This window comes from Musca domestica, unplaced genomic scaffold (genome assembly GCF_030504385.1).
Source record: "Musca domestica strain aabys unplaced genomic scaffold, Musca_domestica.polishedcontigs.V.1.1 58, whole genome shotgun sequence".
NCBI classification, from domain to species: domain Eukaryota; kingdom Metazoa; phylum Arthropoda; class Insecta; order Diptera; family Muscidae; genus Musca; species Musca domestica.
In genome coordinates, this window is record NW_026712360.1 from 2,498,577 (window position 1) to 2,522,993 (window position 24,417).

The 24,417-nt window shown below is 35.5% G+C and overlaps 6 protein-coding genes across 13 annotated transcripts; 3 read left to right on the plus strand and 3 right to left on the minus strand.

The window, feature by feature from the left end:
* Positions 1-444: 444 nt before the first annotated feature.
* On the plus strand, positions 445-2,789 carry LOC101887947 (T-complex protein 1 subunit theta). The gene is made up of 3 exons (XM_005179560.4): positions 445-604; positions 882-1,912; positions 1,978-2,789. Exons 1-3 carry the CDS (start codon positions 545-547, stop codon positions 2,525-2,527), a joined length of 1,641 nt encoding a protein of 546 aa, XP_005179617.2. The 5' UTR covers positions 445-544; the 3' UTR covers positions 2,528-2,789.
* A 4,736-nt stretch (positions 2,790-7,525) lies between these two features.
* On the minus strand, positions 7,526-11,734 carry LOC101888117 (guanine nucleotide-binding protein subunit gamma-1). Of its 7 annotated transcripts, XR_009343721.1 has the most exons (3): positions 11,606-11,734; positions 11,494-11,521; positions 8,488-8,715 (listed from the first exon to the last, which is right to left on the minus strand). XR_009343721.1 is itself a non-coding variant. In XM_005179561.3 (2 exons), the coding sequence occupies exons 1-2, from the start codon at positions 11,688-11,690 to the stop codon at positions 8,271-8,273; spliced, it is 318 nt and encodes a 105-aa protein (XP_005179618.2). In that variant the 5' UTR covers positions 11,691-11,707; the 3' UTR covers positions 7,526-8,270. The 7 variants fall into 7 exon arrangements, 5 of the variants coding, with proteins under 5 accessions (XP_005179618.2, XP_005179619.1, XP_019890958.1 ...); XM_005179561.3 differs by lacking the exon at positions 11,494-11,521 and having other exon boundaries at positions 7,526-8,503; positions 11,606-11,707; XM_005179562.4 differs by having other exon boundaries at positions 7,526-8,503; positions 11,494-11,635.
* Positions 11,735-12,322: 588 nt separating this feature from the next.
* On the plus strand, positions 12,323-13,483 carry LOC101888636 (aminoacyl tRNA synthase complex-interacting multifunctional protein 1). Its single transcript, XM_005179565.4, has 2 exons — positions 12,323-12,515; positions 12,589-13,483. The coding sequence occupies exons 1-2, from the start codon at positions 12,360-12,362 to the stop codon at positions 13,393-13,395; spliced, it is 963 nt and encodes a 320-aa protein (XP_005179622.2). The 5' UTR covers positions 12,323-12,359; the 3' UTR covers positions 13,396-13,483.
* Positions 13,409-14,915, minus strand: LOC101888814 (protein FAM8A1). The gene is made up of 2 exons (XM_005179566.4): positions 14,847-14,915; positions 13,409-14,768 (listed from the first exon to the last, which is right to left on the minus strand). Exon 2 carries the CDS (start codon positions 14,653-14,655, stop codon positions 13,615-13,617), a length of 1,041 nt encoding a protein of 346 aa, XP_005179623.2. The 5' UTR covers positions 14,656-14,768; positions 14,847-14,915; the 3' UTR covers positions 13,409-13,614.
* Positions 14,916-16,333: 1,418 nt separating this feature from the next.
* LOC101888992 (stromal membrane-associated protein 1) lies at positions 16,334-19,572 on the minus strand. Its single transcript, XM_005179567.4, has 2 exons — positions 19,118-19,572; positions 16,334-18,194 (listed from the first exon to the last, which is right to left on the minus strand). The coding sequence occupies exons 1-2, from the start codon at positions 19,245-19,247 to the stop codon at positions 16,756-16,758; spliced, it is 1,569 nt and encodes a 522-aa protein (XP_005179624.1). The 5' UTR covers positions 19,248-19,572; the 3' UTR covers positions 16,334-16,755.
* A 1,575-nt stretch (positions 19,573-21,147) lies between these two features.
* Positions 21,148-23,998, plus strand: LOC101889682 (serendipity locus protein alpha). 2 transcript variants are annotated; one of them, XM_005179571.4, is made up of 7 exons: positions 21,151-21,337; positions 21,390-21,572; positions 21,628-22,303; positions 22,482-23,318; positions 23,388-23,492; positions 23,556-23,632; positions 23,700-23,998. In XM_005179571.4, the coding sequence occupies exons 1-6, from the start codon at positions 21,245-21,247 to the stop codon at positions 23,621-23,623; spliced, it is 1,962 nt and encodes a 653-aa protein (XP_005179628.2). In that variant the 5' UTR covers positions 21,151-21,244; the 3' UTR covers positions 23,624-23,632; positions 23,700-23,998. The 2 variants fall into 2 exon arrangements, 1 of the variants encoding a protein (XP_005179628.2); XR_002194192.2 differs by lacking the exon at positions 23,700-23,998 and having other exon boundaries at positions 21,148-21,337; positions 23,369-23,492.
* The last annotated feature ends 419 nt before the right edge of the window (positions 23,999-24,417 follow it).

A 24,417-nucleotide genomic window follows, 5' to 3' on the forward strand; every position in this document is an offset into this window, starting at 1 on the left:
CCAATTAGATTATTTAACTCTACTCATCTAAATGGCATCTCGTCTTGCCAAGTGATGCCACATTGTATTCCGTTTTACGTTATGTGCTATCAATTCCCATTGCGCTTATAAATGGCAGAGTTGCCACACAAAGTGAGCAGAAGCAAGCAGCGAAGTTGTTTATTTTATTTTTTTTAAGTCAGATTTGCTTTTATCTAAAATATTTTATTAAAAAAAACGTTAAAATACTGAGAATGCTCTAAGAACTCTTCAACATACTCTACTTCTAAAGTATATTCCAATTAGATTCTTTTACTCTACTCTAATAAATGACATTTCGTCTTGCCAAGTGATGCCACATTGTATCAATTCCCTTTTACGTTATGTGCTATCACTTCCCATTGCATGAATCTATTTCTTTCTACAAATTTCTTTGCTACTATTTATTGCAACTGCGACAAATTGGACTCAGCGGTGTTTAATTGTCGGCATTGCCCCAAGAGTGAGGTTAATTTGTTTCCATTGTGCTGCCCTGACCGTTTGTTGAAAAAATCTGTGAATAAAAATGGCTTTATCTGTTCCCAAAGCACCTGGAGTTCCTCAAATGCTCAAGGATGGAGCACGGGTAAGTAAAAGTCATCCATGGACAATGAAATTTTTGCAAATTTCAAGCCATTTAATTGAGAAACTTGTCGAAAACAAAACGTATGTCATGCGGTTCATAAAGAACGCAGCTGCCCGCCCCCCTGCCGCCGGCAGTGGGTAGTATGTCATAGTCATGACTGTCCGACTGACTCATCACGGGACGACAAAATTAAGCAAATGTTTGAAAAATTGCAAAAATTTCGTAAAATTATTAATCATAACATAAATTGTAACATGTATTTGTTTTACTTTCAAAGATGTACAGCGGTTTGGAAGAGGCTGTTTACCGTAACATCACAGCCTGCAAAGAATTCGCACAGACCATGCGTTCCGCCTATGGTCCCAATGGAATGAACAAGATGATCATCAATCACATTGAAAAGCAGTTTGTGACCAGCGATGCCGGCACAATTATGCGTGAATTGGATGTTGAACATCCAGCTGCCAAGTTGATGGTCATGGCCAGTCAGATGCAAGATGCCGAAGTAGGTGATGGCACCAATTTTGTTGTCATATTTGCTGGTGCCTTGCTGGAAAAAGCCGAAGAACTTTTGCGTTTGGGCATAACAACAGCTGAGATTGCCGATGGCTATGAAAAAGCTTTGGAAAAGGCCCTTGAAATTTTGCCCAAATTGGTGTGCCATGAAGTGAAGGATTTCCGTGATGTTGCTCAGGTCAAAGAAGTAATGAAATCTGCCATTATGTCCAAACAATATGGCCAAGAAGATTTCCTCACCGATTTGGTGACCAAGGCCTGTGTTTCCATTTTACCCGATAAGGGTACATTCAATGTGGATAACATTCGTGTGTGCAAGATTTTGGGCAGTGGTTTGTCCAAATCCGAAGTCGTTCATGGCATGGTATTCAAACGTTTCGTTGAAGGTGATGTCACCTATGCGGAAAAAACCAAAATTGCTATATTCTCCTGCCCCGTTGATATTATTCAGACCGAAACTAAGGGTACTGTATTGATCAAGTCTGCCGATGAGTTGATGAATTTCTCCTCAGGCGAAGAAAGCCTTTTAGAAAACCAAATTAAAGCTATTGCTGATACCGGTGCCAAAGTAGTTGTTTCCGGTGGCAAAGTTGGTGACATGGCTCTGCATTTCCTCAACAAATATAACATTATGGCTGTGCGTCTTAACTCCAAATTCGATTTAAGACGTTTGGCCAGAGCTGTGAATGGCACAGTGTTGCCACGCCTTACCACACCTAGCCAAGAGGAGTTGGGCTATTGTGATAAGGTTTGCATTGAAGAATTGGGCGATACCACTGTGGTGGCTTTCAGGTAAAGATAAAGATATTTTGATGGTACTGTGGTTACAAGTCAATAATAATTCTTATTTCTTTTAGAAACGAAGGAAAAGATTCCCGCATTGCCACCATTGTTATCCGAGGTGCCACCGACAATTTCATGGACGACATTGAGAGAGCCATTGATGATGGTGTCAACAATTTCAAGTGTTTATCCCGCGATGGCCGCTATGTTCCTGGCGCTGGTGCTGTTGAAATTGAATTGGCCACACAAATCGCTGCCTATGCCGACACATTGCCCGGCTTGGAACAATATGCTGTACGTCGTTTTGCTGCTGCCTTAGAAGCATTCCCCAAGGCATTGGCCGAGAACACCGGTATCAATGCCACCGAATTGGTTAATCAATTGTATTTGGCCCATGCCGATGGTAAGGGTAAAACCATTGGTTTCAACATTGAAGCTGAGAAGGCCGAAACCGTTGATGTCACCACCAGCAAGATCTACGATCTCTTCCAATCGAAATACTGGGGCATGAAATATGCTGTGGGTGCTGCCACCACAATTCTGAAGGTCGATCAAATCATTATGGCCAAAAGGGCTGGCGGTCCCAAGCCACGTCAAAATGCTGGCAGTGACGATGAAAGCTAAACACATGAATATCATTCTTTTAGGTCATTTATCATCATATAATCACCAACATGTATCGTTTAACGAAGTTAATCCTCATTCAGTACTGCTTGATGCGATGTAATGTATTAATATGTTCTATTTTCCTTTTCTTACTTACGTTTTCTGTTGAAATCCCTTCTCGTTTTTTTTCATTGTAATTTTTTAAGATTTATCTAAAAATTCACACACACAAAAACTTTTCATCAAAAAAATAATAATAAAAAAAATATTGCAAATGAATAAAATCAATTTGATGATTTTCTTGCTAAGAAAAAAATAATATTTTCAAAAAAACTAAAACTGTTTTGTATGTTTCTTTTGTCTTTGGAGGGGAGGGGGGATCTTTATGACTGACATTGCAGTTCAAAATGAGTTGGACATGAGCATGACAACATAACTGCAACAACCAAGAATTTTATTTTTTGAGTTAAGGGCCATGGCTAATGAATTCTATTTGGTTTTACTTGATGCAAGATTCAAATTATGTTTAGAAATAAAACACAAATGGGAATTTTAGATTTTTTTGTTTTCTTTTTTTTTACTGTGTCCCACTAGTTAACACATCTAAATTTGTAGTTTTTATTGAAATCTCTCCAAGCAAACGAACTTTATAGATTTTATTGCTTCATTATGGTTGGTTTGAATTTATGATGTGATATCTTTTGGTGGTTTCTGTTGTTGTAATTGTTATTATTATTGTTGTTGTTGTGTATTTGTATAATAATGTTTGTTTCTGAAGTGTCTGTCACCCCAAACAGTGTGTTTGTTGTACGACCATACTCATCCTAATGTCCGGTATACGGCAAGGGGGTAAGTGTGACGACATTTAGCATCTTCAATAAATTAAATGTAACTATATATTGTATATAAATATTTGGAAATATAACAAGTTTTTGTTTTGTATATTGTTTGTTTGTGTGAGTAATTGTTTGTTTGTTTTAAGGCAAAATTTCAAAGATCAATCTTGTGTGGTTATTTTTTTGAAAATAACGTCTTGGAAACTTTGCAACTTTGTGTCTCAAATATTAATTTGTTTTTAATCGATTTCACGGTAAGATTTTGTTTGTTTGTTTAGAAATGTAAGGAAGAAGAAGCTTGAGAAAGTTGTTGTTAGTTTTGAATTAATAAATTTTAACAGTGTTGATGTATTTTGTTTTATTTTTTATTTTATTTGTTTTTTATTTTTCGTTTAACTTTTGAGAATAATAAAATTTGATTTAATCTGCCATTAAATCAAATATTGCTTTGAAGAAGTTTTGAGAAAACTGTTTAAACGCATTTGGGGGGCGGGGACAAATTTCAAACAACTAGATGTTTTTGTTGTTGTTTTGAGAAGAGTATTTTCTTTTTGCAATGAAATATGTTTATTTTTTTAATATTTTTTCTTTGCGAAAACGATTAGTAAATGTTTGGTTTGGTTAATTTATATAATTGTAGTTTTAAATAACAATTTCAATATGTTGAAGCAAATAGTTTTTAAAATAATGCAATTGTTTTTTTTTTTTATTTTTTATCTTTTTTTAATGATTTTAATTAGTTTATGTCATATTAATTTATGGGAACTTTAAGTTATTAACTGCAGTTTTAATAAATCAAAGTTCCTGAGATCATTTTTAGTTTTTTATAAAGTTTTGAAATTTTCGAGTTAAATGGGGTAATTTCATTGAAGATTTTGATGTTTTCTCACGACAGTAAAACCTAAAATGTAATTCCTAATCTTAAATAAATTAAATAATTGCCTGATTAATGAGAATTTTAACCAACTACAGGCCGTGAATGAGGGTATTTCGTTATAGATTTTGTGGTTTGCTCACGACAACAAAACCCACAACGTAATTTGTTCATTTATAACCCACAACTTAATCAAAATTCAAAACTGTTTTGTGTATCTAATGGAATGCTGTCTTAACATTTCGACCACTTGGAGGCCCCGAATGATGAGGGTATTTCGTTATAGATTTTGATGTTTGCTCACGACAACAAAACCCACAACGTAATTTGTTCATTTTCAAGCGTCCGAGTCGAACAAAAATCAAAACTATAATTATTTAAATCTTTCATTCAAGTTGACAGGACAATGGTCTCTCTTTGAGAGGATTACGAGGATGTGGGTATTTTCCCATGAGATCATTTGTTCAGTTCCTACTTCTATGTAGAAACTCTTTTTATGTTTTCTAATGGAATGCTGTCTTAACACTTTGACCACTTGGAGGCCGTGAATGAGGATATTTCGTTATAGATTTTGATGTTTGCTCACGACAACAAAACCCACAACGTAATTTGTTCATTTTCAAGCGTCCAAGCCGATCAAAAATCAAAACTATATCTAAATCTTTCCCAGGTTCATTCAAGTTGACAGGACAATGGCCTCTCTTTGAGAGGATTACGAGAATGGGTATTTCCCCATGAGATCATTTGTTCAGCTCCAACTTCTATGTAGGAACTTTTTATGTTTTCCTAAAGTCCATTGCAGTAAAAAGTATAAATAATTTGTGTTATAATGAGGGTATTTCGTTAGGGATTTTGTTATTTGCTCACGACAACAAAACCCGCAACGTAATGTGTTCAATTATTAACAGGCAAATAGTTACACTTCCTTCGGGAGTATTTCAATATTTTCTGTCCAGGTTATTCGAACGAGATAATTCTTCTCTAGCAAAGTAGTTGCTACAATGAATTTTGAAATTAGGATTATTTCCAGGGATTCTTTGGAGAACCCTGAGAAAATCCTGTAAGTAGTTATTTAAATTGTCAGGGTAATGAGAGTGGTATTTTAGGGAGTTTAACTCACAACAATTTCAGTTCAGTTTCAACTTCTTCTATGAGGGAATTGTTTTATTTTCTTCAAGTCCATTTCAGTGAAAAGTATATCCCTTTTGTCTCATAATGAAGTTATTTCGTTAGGGATTTTGTTATTTGCTCACGACAACAAAACCCGCAACGTAATGTGTTCAACTATTACTTGCCAAAGAGTTATATCTTCCCACGGGACTACTTCAATATTCTAACTAAAACTTGACTATTTTCTTCTTAGAGAAGAAGGAGGTCATTTTCCTAAATGAGTTTTATAATTTGTAATCCTGATTACGAATAAAGGTAGCTAATGGAAAAGCAAATTGCAAATGGGATTATTTTGTTAAAGCTTTTAGCGATTTGCTCACGACAAAGAAAACCCCCCAAACAACCTTTTGTCACCACCAAATTATTTCCATAGCAACCTAAGCACAACCTATAAAAACATTGTTTTTTCTTACGATACAATAAAAACTATTGCTATTTTGGCAAAAAAATCGTGTAAAAAAAGAAAACCTACATGTCAAAAAATGGCCTGGAAACTCCTCCCTAAAGTGATCGCCTTATGTTAAAGATTTGGCTATTTGCTCACGATAGCAAAACCTCCACCATAGATGTACTCAATTTTTATTGGGGAAATTTCCAAACCATTTTTAAATGCATGTGAGTTTCCCCTTTAAAATCTATATTTTGTGTTATTTAGTTCAACAATCCCCAGTTTCGTATCTTTTTTTTTGGAAAATAATTTTTTTTACAAATAAATGGAAGCCATAACTAATATCACAATAAATTAAATTTCAAGAAGACTACGTTAATATTTGCTATCAATTTGGAGATTTATATATTAAATTTCTTTTCAATTTTTAAGGTTTTTTTTTCAATGTTTAAGGTTTTTTTCAATGTTTAAGTTTTTCATTTCGTTGCCAAGCCAATCGGGGGATATGTTAAAAAAAATAACACAAAATGGATTATGAAGGGTAAAACCTATGCTATTGTTAGGGGGAGGGGGTGATAATTTCATCACCCCTTGTTAAATTTCCATTCCCTGCCTTTACTTGACTTCAATGCAATAACTTACATCCAAACTCACAGAATCTGTCGCCTCTCATACCTAACACTCCCTCCCTCTCTCTTTCTGTCTCTCTGTCACTTTCCTTCCCGCTCTTTTAATTCAATTGCCTCATTTTAAAAACTTAATTGGCTTCATGTCACTCTAAGGAATAACATTTTCTTTTTTGATTATTAATGTATAATAGTTATATACGGAATATTTTGTGGCAGAGTGCCCAAAAAAAATTTAATTAATTACTTATGCTGCATTTTCGGTTGGTCTCCGTTTAACAATATTAACTTTTTAAAGTAACTACGATATATATTGTAATTGTTATGTTTTTTTTTTTTATAATCATTAAAGCTTAATGTAGCTAGCAAAATATATAATTAGTTTTAAACGCGCGCTAAAACAACTGTTTTGTTTTTTGGTTTTTAAATTGGAGTTTGATTAAATATGTGTTAATTGAGGTTCGCGGCGGCCTGCTTTTGTAGTTTGTTAGCCGCGGGGAAAAAATTCAATAATCTGGTTTGTTGTATACTAAGCTAATACTCGTAAATATTTAATAACTTGTTAACGTTTAGTTTGGTTTTAATATTTAATATTTTTGATAACGAAGAAAAAAATTGAAGTAAATATATTTTTTTTATTATTTTTAATTTTAAATTTGTTTTCGAAGATTTTGTATAATTATTTAAAGCATTTTGTTATGTATTAGTAAGTATTATATTTGGTATTAATATGGGATTATTAATTTTTGGGGAAAATTATTGGCTTTCATTTTGTTTTGATTTTTTTCGATTTTTTGGTTAGTTTCATTTAAGTGATAAAAAATATGCTTAAATTTGCCTTAATCTTTTCCATTACAGGGGGCGGGAAAGTGGAAGCTTTGTTTATTTTACTTATTCAAATGTTGTTGCAATTTTGTCATTTTTGTCGTTTTGTGGTTGTGAGTGTTTTGTCTCTTTTGTTTACCTACTTCGTTTTTTTGGGGTGTTAGCTGTGTCATTTTCTGTTTGGTTTTTTTTATATTTTCTTGTTTATTTTCTGTATTTGAACTTAAAAAAAAATATGGTGCAGTTTTTTTTTTTGTGTAAAATGAGCTAAACAAAATAAATGAATAGAGATCTCTATTTGGTTTTTGTCAATAAAGTTTCGTTTTAATGAGATATTTTGCAAATGATGACAACGGCGGCATGATTCAGGATTTTTCTCCAGGGTTTTTTTTAGTTTAGTTTTGTTTTGAAAAGGTTCGTTTTCTCTTGGATAATACAACAATACAAGTAAATATATATATCGGAATATAATAATAAAGTAATTAATTTGTTTTATATGATAATATAAATAGTTTTAAATATGTTTGTTCTTTACTTGTTTCTTACTGTTGTTGTTATCATAAATATCAATATATAATATAGTAGACAGAGAAGTGTATATAATTCTGATATATGTGAATATATATATATATATGAGGATACATATATACTGGTAATACATATAATTATAATAATGATGATTTGAAAAATTCCATCATAAAATATGTTGTAATTTGTTGTTGAGTAGTACTTGATTGGAAATGTTTTCGCTCTTTGTTGTTGTTGCTGTTCGATTTCGCCGCAGATATTTAAAACTATTTATTGCTGATATATTATTCTGGTTCCTTTTGTTGTTTTGTTGACCACGTTTGAGAGGAGATGTTTCTATTTTTTGCCAATTAAGTAGCTGTCACTGGTGGTGTTGTCCATCTACACTTCTCCTTAACTATTTCGTTGCTCATTTTTTCATTTCCACACCTTCTTAGCCATCCCTCATCGCTGCCGTCGTCATCCCATTCCGTCCTCCCAGCTCCTTTTATCATTACATCTAAGTTATCATCATTTAAAGAACACTGCAAGAGGACTTCTCACGGAAGGGATTGACCTTTTGACTGGTGAACCCGGTCAAGAGATAATCTTCCTGTTCATGTTGCGATATATAACGCATCATGGCAGCACATGACTCGGACACCGGTTGGCGATCCACGGCTGCCTCCCGTCTCAATTGTTCGACAATAATACGTTGCTGTTGCAGTGAAGAAGACATAACGTCCATAACTGCTGTCTCGGATAGTCCTATGGTGATTATTGGCGTTTGTGGAGTAAGAATAAAGTAAATATCAGTTTTTTTTTTGGAGTTTACTTTTGTCGAATGTTAGGTTGAAATTTTGAACAAAAAGAAGCTACTGTGATTTTTTTTTGGTGGAAGGGATGAATTTAGTAAATGGGTAGTTGTGGTGGTGGTGGTGGTGGTAGTTTGAAGTGCATACAAAGATATTTTTGCAATGCTGCAATTATTGGGAATAGAGAAAAAAACATAAATGCAATGAGGGATAATGTTTTTGGGGGTTAATATTTATATAACTATTAAAAAAACTAATAATAATACATAATAAACTGATTGAGTTGAGCTATGGAAGTTTTGTGATTGAAAAGTACCCTTTCAAATCGGATGAGATTGTCTTTTACATCATGCTTTAGACACATTACATAAACGCTCTGTTCCAGAACTGAAAGAATGTAAAAAATTTTAATCGATTTTTCCTTAATGAAATCGAAAATAAGATAGGCTATACCAAAACGTGGATCCGCACGGACATTTCTCTGTCTTAGGCTGTAGCATCCATTACGAACTTCAAATACAAAATTTAAAACATTTCCGGTGAGTAATGTCGCTTAAATCAACAAAATACTGAAGATAGGGAGGTACCATTATATGGGGGCTATACGAAGACGTGGACCTTTACAGACAATTTTCTGCCATATTCTGTAGCATCCATTACGAACTTCAAATACCAAATTTAAAACATTTCCGGTGAATAATGTCGCTTAAATCACCAAAATACCGAATATCGGGATGTGCCGTAATATGTGGGCTATATGAAGACGTGGACCTGCACAGACAGTTTTATGTCCTAGGCTGTAGTATTCATTACGAACTTCAAATAACAAATTTGAAACAATTCCGGTGAATAATGTCACTAAAATCATCAAAATACCGAGTATCGGGAGGTACCGTTATATGTGGGCTATATGAAGACGTGGACCTGCACAGACAATTTTCTGTCATAGATTTTAGTATCCACTACGAACTTTAAATACCAAATTCGAAAAATTTCCGGTGAATAATGTCGCTTAAATCACCAAAATACCGAAGATAGGGGGGTACCATTACACCAAAACGTGGGCCTACATGGCCCATTTTCAACTCCAAAAGTCATGCATACATAATATACATTTGGGTAAAATTTTATCAACCTATTTCATTCCCTTCGAAAGCTAGACGGGCGGATTTTCACAATCGGACAGACGGGCGGACATCGCTAAATCGACATAGAATATATACTCTGTGGGGTCTAAAATGTATATTTCGAGGTGGAGGGTATAAAAGAAAATTTTCGCAAAACTAGTAGATTCTGGCAGGTACTGGTTTCTGAAAAACAAGAATTTGAAATGCGGAATTTAAACAAAAACCTCCGACTACCAATGCTCCCAACATCAAAATTCAGATACTATGTTTTGAATTTGTGGAATCTATGTATAACCCTAGAGTTTACATCTACTGGGAAAGCGTCTATAATCATGAAAATCGTTATTTTCGGGACATGCAGTCACATGGTGACGATACTAACAAAATTCTAGATACAGAAACAACAATATACAGAGGGGTGGTCAATCCATCGTTGGCTCGATTTTGGATGTCAAAATGACTAACAGTTTCAAATAAACTTTACCCATAAAACTAGGCCCATTGTTTTGGGTCTATTGTGTCACAACTTTCAATAACAACTGTCACTTTAGGAGGCCTTATTCATTAACTCCAACGGCAACGGTTCCATAGTACAGACTTATCGAGTATGGAGCTGTATTTTAAATTCACTTTACTCTTCTTACTTTACCCATAAAAAAATTAGTGAATCATACTTTATTGGTGAGTTGAATGCATCGGTGGTTTGATCTGATTTTAGAAAAAGGAACTAATAACGATTTCATACTTATATGGATACAGGCTGGGACATTCTTGTAATATTTTATTGTTGGGTTTCAAATCTCTCTTGCTATATGTATTTGGTGCTTATTTCTATATGGCTATATTAAAAAATGGCTATATTAATACCGTTTCCAGACCATATCGAAAGGTTAAAGGATCACACTTTAAGTATTACGTTTTATGGTTTTCTATTTCAGAATTATTTGCATTGAACATGACCAATTTGCTTTGACTATGCTTCACATGTACTCATAAATGTCTGTGCGGCCTATAATATAAAAAACCTGCTGATATATTACACCAACAACAAAAGACAACCAAACAACACTATATAGTACATCGTACTAAAAGGCAAATAACCTTAGCGAAATAGCAACAATTATTTTTTTTTAAGCAGACCAAGTGACTTGTACGGACACCGCCACCGCCATTATACATGTACGTACGTATCTACTATACGTATCCAGCGGATTTACCAAGCATACGATGTGCTGTGAAATTGTATTCTTCTATTTGTTTACATTATCATGCCATTAACCAATCGATTAAAGCACACATGCAACAACCCCTACCAAAGCGACTCATCAGCAACACCACCCACCCCCAAACAATGGAATGGATTTGTCTAAGCTCACTGGATAAAGGGGGGACACGGTCAGTGTCACTAGATAAAAGGGAGTGGCAGGCGAGCACTATAAAATAGTATGATACAAAAATGAATACCCTGACTGGAGCAAGGTCTTTTGTCTGTCGAAAGGAAAGAAGAAAAAAAAGTACACATGAACACTGGAAAGAAAATCCTATTCAAGAAATACGCACTTCACAATATTTCCAATTTTCCTAACAAATTTTTTTATTGTAAATCCTCAAAACGAAACAGAAAATGGCCCCAATATTCTATTGAAAAAAAAAAAACATATTTTTTAATAGAATTCCGAATTCCTCTTTTTCTTTTGTGGCTTTTCTTCTTCTTTATGTATATATAGTTTTTTTTTTCTTTCCTAAGGGTTGGGACTCAATCACAAAATTTCACAACACTTTTTTCTGTTAAATATTAGTATGTTAGTTGATTTACCTTACAACTCTAGATGAAAGATGAAAAACTGTTAGAAAAATTAAATTATTTACACAAATTTTATTGTAAAAATACTTGTTAGAACACTTTTTTTCCAGAATTAAATACACACCCAAAAAATAACCACAAGCGGCGATGATGATAATAAATCTGTGTGTGAAGTTGGTTGAGGCACACACACACACACTCATTGACATTTGGGTGGACTATCATCTTTTATGAATGCCAGAGCAGAAACCAAAATAAGAACGTACGGCGTATGAAAACATTAATAACATGTTACTGGACATTAATAACTTGTTACTGACTGACATATTTTAAAAGATTTTTCCCGAGTTTATGCATAAGTAGGGAAAGGAAAGATCTACACCTTCTCTGCTCTCTTATATGAAATCAAAAAATTCTTAAGTACATTTCAGTGACTGAGTGAAGGTAAACGTATGTCATACGACAAGCGAACAACGTACAACGTTACTGATAAGCAAATGCTACATTTTTTTATGACAAACACTGAAGTATTTTATAAGAATTTTTCAACTTAATGGCTTAGAAGAGCGGGAAAAACACTTCTTCTTTTCTCCCAAAAACTTACAAATTTTGTATGAAACATTTCCGCGGTAGAAGAATACAGGTAGATGCATCATCGCTTGGGAACATTGATATGTCAAAAAAATTTAAATGTCTTTTCAAATTCAAGTAGATTTTTATATGTTTTCTTTTGAAAAATATAATTATGTTACTATGAATTACGAGTCGTGGCGTATGAGAGCGAACAACGAGATTTATGTGCTATGAGAACATAGCATAAAAAAGAGGTTCCCATCACACGATTAATCGGATGTCGACTTAACTATCCCTACGTCACAATGTTCTCAAGATTTCTTAATTTTCGATTCGGCGGATCGGTTGTTTCCAATTTTAGAAGTAATAGCAAATATATATCCCACAACATGGTTACAATGGAACAGGTTGTAGAAAACAATAAGCGTAGCTTGGATATTATTGAGTCCCTCAAGAATGAGGTAATTGGTAAATTGGTGTCCCAAAACATAGGCTAAAAAGTTTGGTTATAATACTGTTGTTTTAATGTTACAGCTCGCAGCGATTCGACGTGAACTCATAGCTAGAAAGAAAAAGGAACTGACTGCTGAGAATGCGGCCTTACAAAAACAAGTTGAAATCGCCAAGTCGCAATTAATTGCTTTGGAAATCAAAAATGGCAAGAAACAAATTCCTGTGCCTGGTGCATCAGCTGTATCATTGTGTTCAGATGTTACCCCTTCGGGCAAACAGGAAACGAAAGCTGAGGAACCGGTTGCCAAGGCTCCTCCCAAGGAGAAGAAACCCAAGAAGGAAAAGCCAGCCGCATCTGAAAGCTCTAAAAAGGACAATGCCACCCCAGATCTTCCCATTGATGTGGGACGTTTAGATATGCGTGTTGGTAAAATTGTAGAGGTGTCACGTCATCCAGATGCTGACAGTTTATATTTGGAAAAGATTGACTGTGGCGAAGCTCAACCACGCACAGTGGTATCGGGTCTCGTCAAATATATTCCTCTAGAGGAGATGCAAAATCGTATGGTTGTTGTTTTGTGTAACCTTAAGCCAGCCAAAATGCGCGGCGTTACCTCAGAGGCTATGGTAATGTGTGCATCCACACCGGAAAAAGTTGAGATCCTAAGTCCACCAGCTGGAGCCGTGCCCGGCGATTTAGTACATTGTGAGGGTTATCAACGTCAGCCAGATGCGCAAATGAATCCAAAAAAGAAAATCTTCGAAACATGTGCCCCAGACCTCAAGACCAACGACGCTCTTGTGGCTTGCTACAAGGGTGCTGCCTTACATGTTCCTGAAAAAGGTAATATTGTGGCCCAGACCCTAAAGAATGTGCAAGTAAAATGAACGATTTTAAATATTTGTTTTTATAAATAATAATTTAATTTCTCATTGCCTACAAAAAATTACAATAAAAACACACCTCAATTTAAAATTGAAAATAATAATAAGATGCAATGTACAAAAAACCTCTTTATGGCAAGCTGAAATTAAAAGTTGAAACAAACCAATAAAAAACACAACAAATTATGAAATAATACAAATATGGCTCCATCACCAGCGCTGCTACTGTTGTGCTTGTTGAGGTCTCCTTAAGACGGGTGGTTGTCTGCTTGTCTCCACCACAATGGTTTTTGTCATTACATCGTAGGCTGTGCGATTATTTTTGAAGAATGCCATCAAGAAAAACATGGGGAATAATAGGCTTAGAATTAAGTTTTTGGCAATAGCCCGCATAAATGCGCGCTTAAATTTTGGCGTTTCTGCTGGATACAGTAAAGCACGAATTTGTACCCGAGGATTTTGGAAGACCAATTGCACCTGGGGTCCCAAGGGCGCAGGCTGTATATTTGCTGGTAGTAGTACCATTGCTTCGCAGTATTTCACACTCAAGCCCATAACATGTTTGCCCAGAGAGGCGCCATCGAAAAATGTCGTCAAAACTGCTTCATAGAGGCAGACAAACAGTTTTGTGGCAATCTCAAATGCTAACAAGTCGGATGAAAAGGCCAGGAAATCCAGAGAGTATATAAGTGCCGTACCGAAATCTTCGTTTTCCATTGCCTTGTTGAGTACCTCCTTGTCCATGTCCAGCATTATGTTGTATCCAAAAACATTGGTAACAACAAATATTGTGACAATTTTCAGGAACAGCATAATGATCATATCAATGAGTTCCGCAATGCCGCGCTTCCACAAACTGGCCACAACATATTCATATCCACCGGTTTGATTTATTAAATCAGCCTGGCTCTGTTCATTCATTATACGAAATCCATTATATCCGGCCATGGCTGCTGCGGCATTTACATTTTGTGGGATGGGTGCAGCTCCGTTACCGGTTTGGCTATTGGGCGCTACTTGTTGAGCACCCTGTTGCAGTAGAGGTGGTGGTTGCGAAAACAGCTGGGGATAACAGGACATCAGATACATGGGGAACATGGCCATGGCGTTTTGTGAGATATTAGCACGTTTAACCCATTCATTCAAGCTGGCAAAGTATGCCTCCTTTGTAGTTATTTCACGACATTTCTCATTTGTTTCTTTTCCATCACCGATTGTCTTTTGTTTGTCATCAGTAGTTTTAAGCTCTTCCTTATCACCCATTATTACCCCTAAAATTTCGATTCGAAAAAGACACGTAAATCTGCCCTGATTTTCGGTCGTATGGAACAGCTCTTTAAAAGTGAATGCAAAGTATTTTGTGAAAACAACGGCCTCTGTAAAAAACAACCGCAAAAACTTTTTAGAAACAGAATCCAAACAATAATATAATCTGTTTTAAAAGAGACACGTACATTTTCTACTACTTCACAAAAAATAATAATAAAAACCAACCAAGTTAGGGATAGATAAGTCGACTTTCGATTAATCGAATAATCGACTTATAATAACCAACCAATTCAATACAAACAGTGTTGCCAGTATTTGGGAGTTTTCCCCCTAAACCAGGGAAATTATTTTCAAAATGGACAAAAGATTCAACTTGGAGTTTTAGGGTCATCTACGGTAATAGATTTGATATAGGCAGGCGTAACCCAGTAATCAACGGACTTACTGGCTGACCTCATGTGGGCCATTGTCATTATTATATCTGAAATATTTACGTATGACAAGAGGCAAAAAAATCCATTACGAACTTCAAATACCAAATTTGAAAGATTTCCGGTGAATAATGTCTCTTAAATCGCCAAAATACCGAAAATAGGGAGGTACCATTATATGGGAGCTATAACAAAACGTGGTGTTACAAATGGATTGACAAACTTTATATACCCTCCATATTATGGTGCAGGGAGTAAAAATAAAATTCCAATTTTCTTATTGAAATTCATCACAAAATCTGCAAACAACAAATTTTCAACAATGTTTTTTTTTTCAACTATTTTGTTAGTGAGAGTATATAAAAACACTGAACGAAGTTTTACTACGGGAACGAAGTTTTTTAATTAATAAATAATATACATGTGTTTTGGGGATTATTTTGGGGAAATTCAATTAAAATTGGGAATTTAAGTGGGTAACACTTTCTCTCAATTAGAAGAGACAGGAAAATACTGGCAACTCTGGCAAAAGAACAAAACCACTTGTTTACGAATATGTGAGAGAGAAATCGGCCAATTGTAGTAGGGACATGTAGATCGGATAATTTACTAGTCTAAAGTACTGTGCACACCAACAAATGCGGGTTCATGTTGGCGAATGTTTATTTCACAGAACGTTCGTGAAAGCCAGCCTGTTTATAACCATATTTACATTTACATATTCACTTTTATCTATATTTACGCAAAATCTGCCGTTTATTCATTCACTTTCAGCTTTAGATGACGCCTGGATTACGATAATGTTCATATCCAACAAGTATTAATGACAAATGTCTTCCGATTTAATTGATCTTTCGTTATATGATTCCTTTCAAAATAATCGAATTTAATTAATGCGTCTCCGACAAATAGCATTTAATTTTTAATAACGTATTTATTGATAAAAATAAAGAAAAAAATAAATGCAAAAATATTGTTGATTGGGACACAAACAGAATAGACAAGAGAAAGACAGTGGAACATAATTATCTGCATAAAAACTTGATTCTATTCATTCTTCTTTTTTATAATATAACTAAATTTCATCCTATTTCTTTTATAAAGTTATACAATTATTTCACCATAAAAATAAAGAGGAATAGGTATATATCTTTTTTATTGTTATTAATTTAAGAATTATATTTAGTTATTTTAAGTTTATTTTCCTTGGTCGGGGTGTGTGAATTGAAAGTCTCTCTTGGTTAAGCTAAAAATATACTTAATTTTTATTAAGTGATTTCAAACCTTTACAAGATTTATTACTTTTTTTTTGTTTTTTCGTAGAGAAGAAATTTTGTTTGGAGGAATCGAAAGAACAAGGAAAATTCTGTTAGCATATCTAAATGTATAGTAGTATGGGTGTGTTTTGTTGTTGTATATGTTACGATCAAAAATTATTACATTACATTAATAAACAAATACTTCTAAATTACACAGAACCCTGACCTGATATTATATTCACAATCAGGAAAAAGTCGAGACCACATACAATTCAGCAAACTCAAGTCAAATACTTTTGGGGGGTATATTTTCAGGGTGGGGATTGGGAATTGTTTTTGTTTTTTTTTTTCATTCAAAAATCACGGCAAGTTAATGTTGCAAGATCAGCCAGCCGTGTAAAAGTTTATTGCCACACATTGCCAATGTTAAGATTACCAAATTGCTGTTGCAAGCTGGCGGTTGCTGGAGCAGCAGGAGCAAGATTTGGTTGCGCCGCCATATTAGCAGTTGGAAATCCACCCATTAGACCTTGATTGAATGCTGGTTGCGCCGACATTGCAGGCGTTGGCTGCATTCCAAACATCATGGCACCATTGGCGCCGGCCATGTTAGTCATAAGACTTTGATTTGCATGCATAAGACTGCCGGGCTGGCCTGTGGCCATGATGCCTCCAATGTTTTGTGTTTGTGGGAAACCTGTTTGCATAGGGAATTGTGCAAAACCGCCGCCCATGCCGGGCGCGGTAAAGGCTGCTGGTGCTGTCATTACCGGAGCATTATACATGCTGGCCGAGTTAGGTGGAGTCATGAATTGATGCTGCTGGGCAGCAGCTGGCCCTCCAGCACCCATAAAACCCCCTGGAGCCATACCAGTAAACCCACCAGCAGCACCAAACATTGAGGCTTGCTGTTGTTGTTGTTGCTGCTGCAAGAAGTTCATTGCTGGAGTCGGATTGGCAGGAGCCTGGCCATATAGGGCCAGTATGCTGTCCTTGGTCAATTTACCTGATTTGTCTTTATCACCAACGCCGCTGTTTAGGGAACCTTGATTGAAAAAGTCTTCTTCCTCCTTGGCGAGAGAATTCTGGGTGGAGGAATTTGTATTATTGGTTTGTTGCTGCTGCTGTTGGTGCGTAGCAATATCGCTATTGGCGGGCGTAGCACTCAAGAAACAACTGAAAGTGTCGTTTTGCAAATCATTTATGTTTGAGGATGATGCCGACGTTTGGCCCGTCAAGGCATTTTGCACCGGTTTTGTTGGTGAAGCTAAACCTAACAAGTCGTTGTTTTGATTGTTTTCTGCGCCTGTTGAACTAGTTGAAATACGTTGTACCTTGGGACTGCTACCACTTTGTCCTGGTTTTGGTTTGGGTAAGGGTGCTGGTATTGGCGAGGATTTTGCCGGTTTTTTGTCTGCTGATGTGCTGGACGCACCACCACCACTTAGCACGCCTATGCCTAATGAAGTATTGGCTTGTGCCGCCTTCTTCTTGCGTTTCTGTCTTTCCAATTCCTCGTCAATTTCCTTGGCCCAATCCACCTTGGGAGGTGATGGTGGGACCCATTCACGAGCCAAATACTTTTTATGTTCATACTTGGCACGTATAAATGATTCCAGTGCAGTATCAGTCTGGGGGCGACGGAATCCGTCTGGCAGCTGGGCTTCGTAGACCGCTCGAGCACGAGAATTGCCCATTTGCTGCAGTGATATGACCTGCTCGGGTGTCCATGTGTCCAAATTGACAGATTTCACTCGTGATATGTGAACGCCAAGATTGCGATGTATCCCAGCACAGCGTATGCAAAGAAATACGCCCAAGTTCCAAGAAGCCCATCGTGGACCTGGAAAATAAAACAGGAATGTGTGGTTAAATACGTGTGTGTGACACAAAATTAAATTGGTAGTGTGCTGAAAAACGCCAACATAAACACGAACTTTTACTTTCGTTTTATTAATATAAAGCTAATTATATGGAGGCACGAAATCTGGTCCAATATAAGGACAACGATTGCAGGGGGTGTTCTTCTTTTAATACTTTTTCTCTTTACTTTAAAAAAATATATATTTCTGGAATTTTCATTGCAAAGGCGTGGATAAAAATATTAATTGAAATCACCATTTACTTGAGGGGCCACAGATAGCAACAAGCCATTGCAATGCCGCGTATTTACACACACGTCACTGCATGTTTGCTGTTTTGTTTATCAGTCGAACACAAAAAGGAAAATGATGTTGAAAAATTAAAAAAAATATATATAAACAGACGATGCATACAAATGGTCAATGCCGTCGCTTAATTACACTGCGAACAACAAAAACAAAGCAACAAAAAATAACAAAACCCAAAAAGTGTCAAATCAAAAACGGCCAGAAGCCCCAAAAATTTTGGCCAACAACACTAACAGAAGCAGCAGCACTGGCTCCAAATTAAATACGAAATACTTTAAGACAGCAACAACAAAACAATGCCTGTGTTGCTTCTGTTTGGTAAGTTATGACGCATCTCTTCTGTTATGATTATAAAATTGGTCAAAACGTCATCACGGCAAATCGCAGACCGAACGGCTGATGGCAAATGTATAAAAAAAAATGATGATAAAAATCCAACTATTTTATTGCCACCCCATCATCATTTGTTATCACCAACTATCCAAAAATACATACTATAGACTACGTCCGGCTTACAGCTAGTGTCAGCGCTAGCAAAATCTCCACCCCTCAACGTTTTGAAGATATTTCCAACACCACAACACACAAAGCTTACCCTTTGCATCACAATCCACACAGTATTTGTTGTCCTCATCTCGCAACATTTGCGTTAGCAATGTTTGACATTTTTCCTGTATCAATTTGGTCCTTTCCTGGTCCTTGCGACTCGATGTGGACGAACTCATCCTGCCTTCTGTTTGTTTTATGGGAGGGGGGTTTAGTACAGCAGCAGTAGCAGCAGCAGAGCGAGTGGTTAGTAGATGTAGTTTTAACTTGTCTTTTTCTGTTTACGTATGGATTGATTTATTCCTCTTCCTCTTCATTAAAAATGCACACTACTGAGGTTTCATTGCAGTTCGCCTTTCTCATAGGTCGCACAGAGTAATGTAAATTTATATTCGAATGACTTTTATTTCCAATTTTATTCCAAAGAAAAAATAATTTTTAAGCAAAATCCTCCAAAAACCCAGAGAGCTGAGCCATGCTAAACTAATGCGAAACGGCGTTGATAAGGAAAAAATGAAGTGACATTGTCGTCACATGCACTTGCGTGTGACGTTTATTGTACGCGTTACTTGTCAACTAATTTGGTGGGCATAACAAGCATGGGTTGCACACATCAAATTTACCAGAAAAATGTTGTCTTTCATTATATTACATATGGTAAAGGTAAGGTAGAGCTACCATCTGATTACAACTTTTTTCTAAGTGTGCCCGAAATTTTGAGTATATATTTATTGTTTTGAAAAATAAAAGCAAACTACTTCCAAATTCAATTATTGGAAGAAACGTACATAACAGGGTGCGTATTAAAGTATTAATCTACTTTGCCACTGAATTGAAAGATTAAAAAGTGTGGATTATAGTTTTGAAATAAAATTCAAGCTCACGTCTCATGAGATCTATATATGAATTGTAAATCTGGTTGAATAAATCTGGATCAATCAATCTTGACAATGTGGGTTAATCCGGATAAAAAATTGTATCTAAACGCGTTTTAAAGCACATATAAATTTCTCGATCACAGCTTGCCCTATTTTAATTAGAAAAATGTGATATAATTAAAAATGTTGTTTGTTTGTTGTCTAATATAATTAAAAATTTTGTTTCTTTGTTGTGTAAACTCACGATAAAAAATAATTAATTAATTATAAACATTTTTAGGAAATTTTTAATAATTGACCAATCAAGACCAAGTCTCTATGTTTTCCATAGTCCCATGGCTTTTCTTCAAAAATAAGTAGATTTTGCATTGGTACAATAAAAAGGTAAGGTAGAGCTTTCAGCTGATTAAAATTTTTTCTAAGTGTGCCCGAATTCTGCCAATTTTGTGTATGTATTTGTTGTTTTGAAAATAAATTGCGGAGCGCGGATTAATACTATTAACCAGATTTGTCATGGAATTGAAAGATTGAACACTTAGAATCATATTTTTGAGATAACATCCAGGCATTTCATTCATCTTTCGCGCTATTTGATCATCTCATCTTAGAAATAAAAAAATACCAAATAAATGAAAAAAACTTGTTGCTATAATTTTGAAAAATTCTGACAATAAGCGGGCGTAGCCTCATGGCTGTATTTCTGTAGTTTCAAGAAGCTGTTCTACCTCCTTATTGTACCATGTATTTGTATGTGTTTTTCTACACGAGGCCAATAAGAGGTTGTTATGAAATGCTTTTTTTCCAACAATTTTTACAAATCTGAACAATTTCAATTCCAACAATTTCAATTCCTGTATTCTTCTACCATACTTTATATTCGTAAGGTGCAAGTATAAAAAAAGCCTGAAGTAATGGCTAGGCATATTAATGTCAAATTATAATGGAAAACGACGGCAGGATTTTAGTGCGGCTCTGTAATCCCTTTATGAAATGTCACAGAATATGTCTGGGCATGACCTCAAGCTTCTTATGTACTTACACCTTTAATTTTACCATAAGTCTACTTTACAATAACCAATTACCATAGCCTGACTATTTTCAAACCAGATAACGACTTTTATGTAAACATACTGTTATATGAAAACCACTACAGCAACTACGTACTAAAGGTATGCATCACTGTTGCAACAATACAAAGTCGCAAGTGTGTCCATAAAGGCGTTGTACCCATTATTTTGTGGGCGCGTACTTTTTAAAAGTGCTCCAATTCCAACAAAAAACTCTGGGTTTTGACCACAATGGAAGAATTTAATATAGAATCCCTCTTAAGTCAGTTGTCCAAATGTAAATACGCAATAAATAAATCTTCACTGAATGTGCATCAGTTAAATGTAAGTTTTGTTCATAATTAGCTATCATATTGCTCATGGTTTGCCTTTATAGGCGTTTTGCTTGGAGTTCTTGCGGCTTTCGGAAGATCTACAAAAATTCCTGTCGAAACACAGCAATGGATATCCGAATGATCAAATCGAGACCATTTATCTTTGTCTTACACAAATTGTGACATGTATACGAAATATGGAACGCACCATTAAAACGGAAGAATTTCATGGAATACTGATACAGGTATATATCAATGAAAGTCGACAATTGACAAATATGTCATATAATCCCTTTTTAGGCTGGTAAGGAACATTTTATAGATCGAATTCACTGGTGTCTGGATCGTTTACGTTCGTGCATTGCAATGCTAAAATCTTGCAGAAGTGGTGGAGAATTCAGTGTCCAAGAAGAAAGCACTTTTGTAGATCTCATGGATCTGGTATTGGATCAATTGGCCCCATACACAAGTTATAAAAATGAAAATTCCTCTGTTGCTGAAAAAGTTAACATAGATGCGGAAAATCAAAACCAAGCCAAGATTGCTAGCCAAGAAATACGTTCTAATATTGATATGATTCTAAGTCATACCTTAGCATTTGCTAATGTGGCATTAAAACAGGATAAAAAAGCTTTGAGTGCTTTGTGTCAAAAGGTATTAAGGGAGTGCATGGCTTTTCAGGAAGAATGCAACACTGGTTCCACAATCACCGATAGTAATCGTAAAATTAAGGGTATATCTTTGGAAAATGCTCTCTATCAGTTGGAAGATTACATCAATGAGGCTTTATTGCGTTTGGTGTACACTTGCTTTTTGGACTATGACAAGTTATCGGTGGAGAGATTGAGAATGGAAATAAAGGATAAACATGTCGATGATACACAGTTGGATGAATTGATAGCAGATTTTGATGTAAACATCGATCGCACTACTCAAATTGGTATGTTTGCCATAGCATTTGCGGCAAATGCAAAGAGTAAGTATCTGTGTGAAAAGGAAAACATTTTTTGTAATATAAAAAGGTATCAAAGAAGAGAATATTTTATATTATATCAAAAATCTAAAGCTTTGCTTATAAAAGGCTTCAGATCAACAAATCTGTAGTGCATTGAATGTAGGCATTTATGAGTTTATTTTTTTTTTTTGGTTTCCAGTCAAGACAGTTGTACGCAGCTGTTTGGCATCATTCGAATCCCTGGATTCTTGCATTATACCTTCACTACAAAGCAAAGTCAATTCCAATATGTATGCCCACGTCTTAGAACAACATTTCAACGATGAGGTACGTAACTTTAAGCGAGCCATACAGGAGATTATCGATAGCCATGCTTTCACATCGTGTTATTATGATTTACTTAATCAAGCTGTAAAGTCCTGCGACAAAGAATACAACAAACAATCTCTTGAGGATGTCGTGCAAATGGCCAACTTTTTATATGAACACTTCCAATTACCCGTCAACCAGAAAGGACTGCAAAAACATGGAGACAGCATTGCGTTGTTTAAAAAATTCTCTTTGATTCTGCAAGAATGCAAGGCCATTTTGAAATGTTCGAATGGCCAGCATGTGGAGGAACAACGTATCCTAAAACGTTTTAAAATATTACGTTCAATATTGCGTAAATTTATGGATGAACTCGGTGGCAAGCCACCAGATGGTAATCCATTGGGCACTACCAAATCCCAGGTGTTCTTAATGTCCGATGAGTTAAGCGAATCGCAACAAATGTTTGCTTCAATTGGTATATCACCGAGCATACGTAGTATTTTGTATAGCAATTCGCCCTCAACAGGGGGTCAGGCCCAAAGACAACATAAATTACCCAGTGATTCTATGAAGGGGAACTGTTCCATGTTGCCCTTAACGCCAGCGCCAGTAAAAGCAAATCATTTGAATGTTTCTGCTTCCAAACCTACCGCGAATTCATCATTAAAAAAGTGTCCCATTAATTCGGCTGGACCTCAAGTGAATCGTTTTAATGTACGGAGGAGTGAGTATTTTGAAACGTTTGGTTATTCTGAATATTTATATGATTTATAGTTTTTACATTTCATTTCAGAGGTAAGTCTGCGTAAAGCTATGTTCAAGAAACATACGACATGTGATAACGCTGAGGAGGTCTATGACATATATAAAAACAGCTCTGGTAGTCTACAAATAAGTGGTTTGTAAAATGATTTCATTGTAAGACTATGCCCGGTATTAAATCTGATTTTGATTTTTTCAGAAATTCTCGATGATCTAAACGATTTTAAAAGCTACACAGCAAGTGTTCTCGATAAAAGTATAATTTAAAACAGTTGGGTAAGAGATGAGATGATGGCTAAGATTTTTTGCAAAGCTAAAAAAATGTTTCTTTTCTTTCTTTCAGAAAGGGACATTGATCTTGGATACATAATGTCATCGACAAAAGAAGAGAACATTCAGAATATTTTGTTTGTTTGAAATTAAGTTTAATTTATAATTGTAATTCAAATCGTCCATATTTTGTTTACACCGTATTTAGTGTATTCGTTAGTTGTATAATCGTTTAACTCCCCTTGACTTTATGTCTTTAAGACACTATCATTTGTAATTTAAGATTTGTCTTTACAAACCTTGTAAGACAACCACCAATTTGTATAAGTTCGCGAAATAAATTTAAAAAAATAATAATATTAAAAATAATTTGTTTTTAACATATACCTGTGCGCTTACGGAATGTACGCCATAATTTTTTATTTATTTTTTTTAAATTTTATTGAATGAAAGCAAAAATGTCGGAAATAGCTTCAAATTTTAGAATCAGTTTAGATTTGATCGAAGTGGCCAATGAAACCGTTACACGCTGCCCGCTGTGGTATTTTGGCCCATTCCTGGTGGAGCGCTTGCTTGAGGTGATCGACACTTTGGTATTTTTTAGTGCAAACCTTGCTTTCCAAAATACTCCTGACGTAATAGTCCAACGAATTGGTATCCGGACATTTTGGTGGCCATTTTGAGCTGTAAATGAAGCGAGGAACCTCATTTTGTAACCATTCTTGGGTGGCGCGTGCTGAGTGCGATGGTGCTGAATCCTATTGGAATGTCCAAGGTCTGCGAACAAAAGG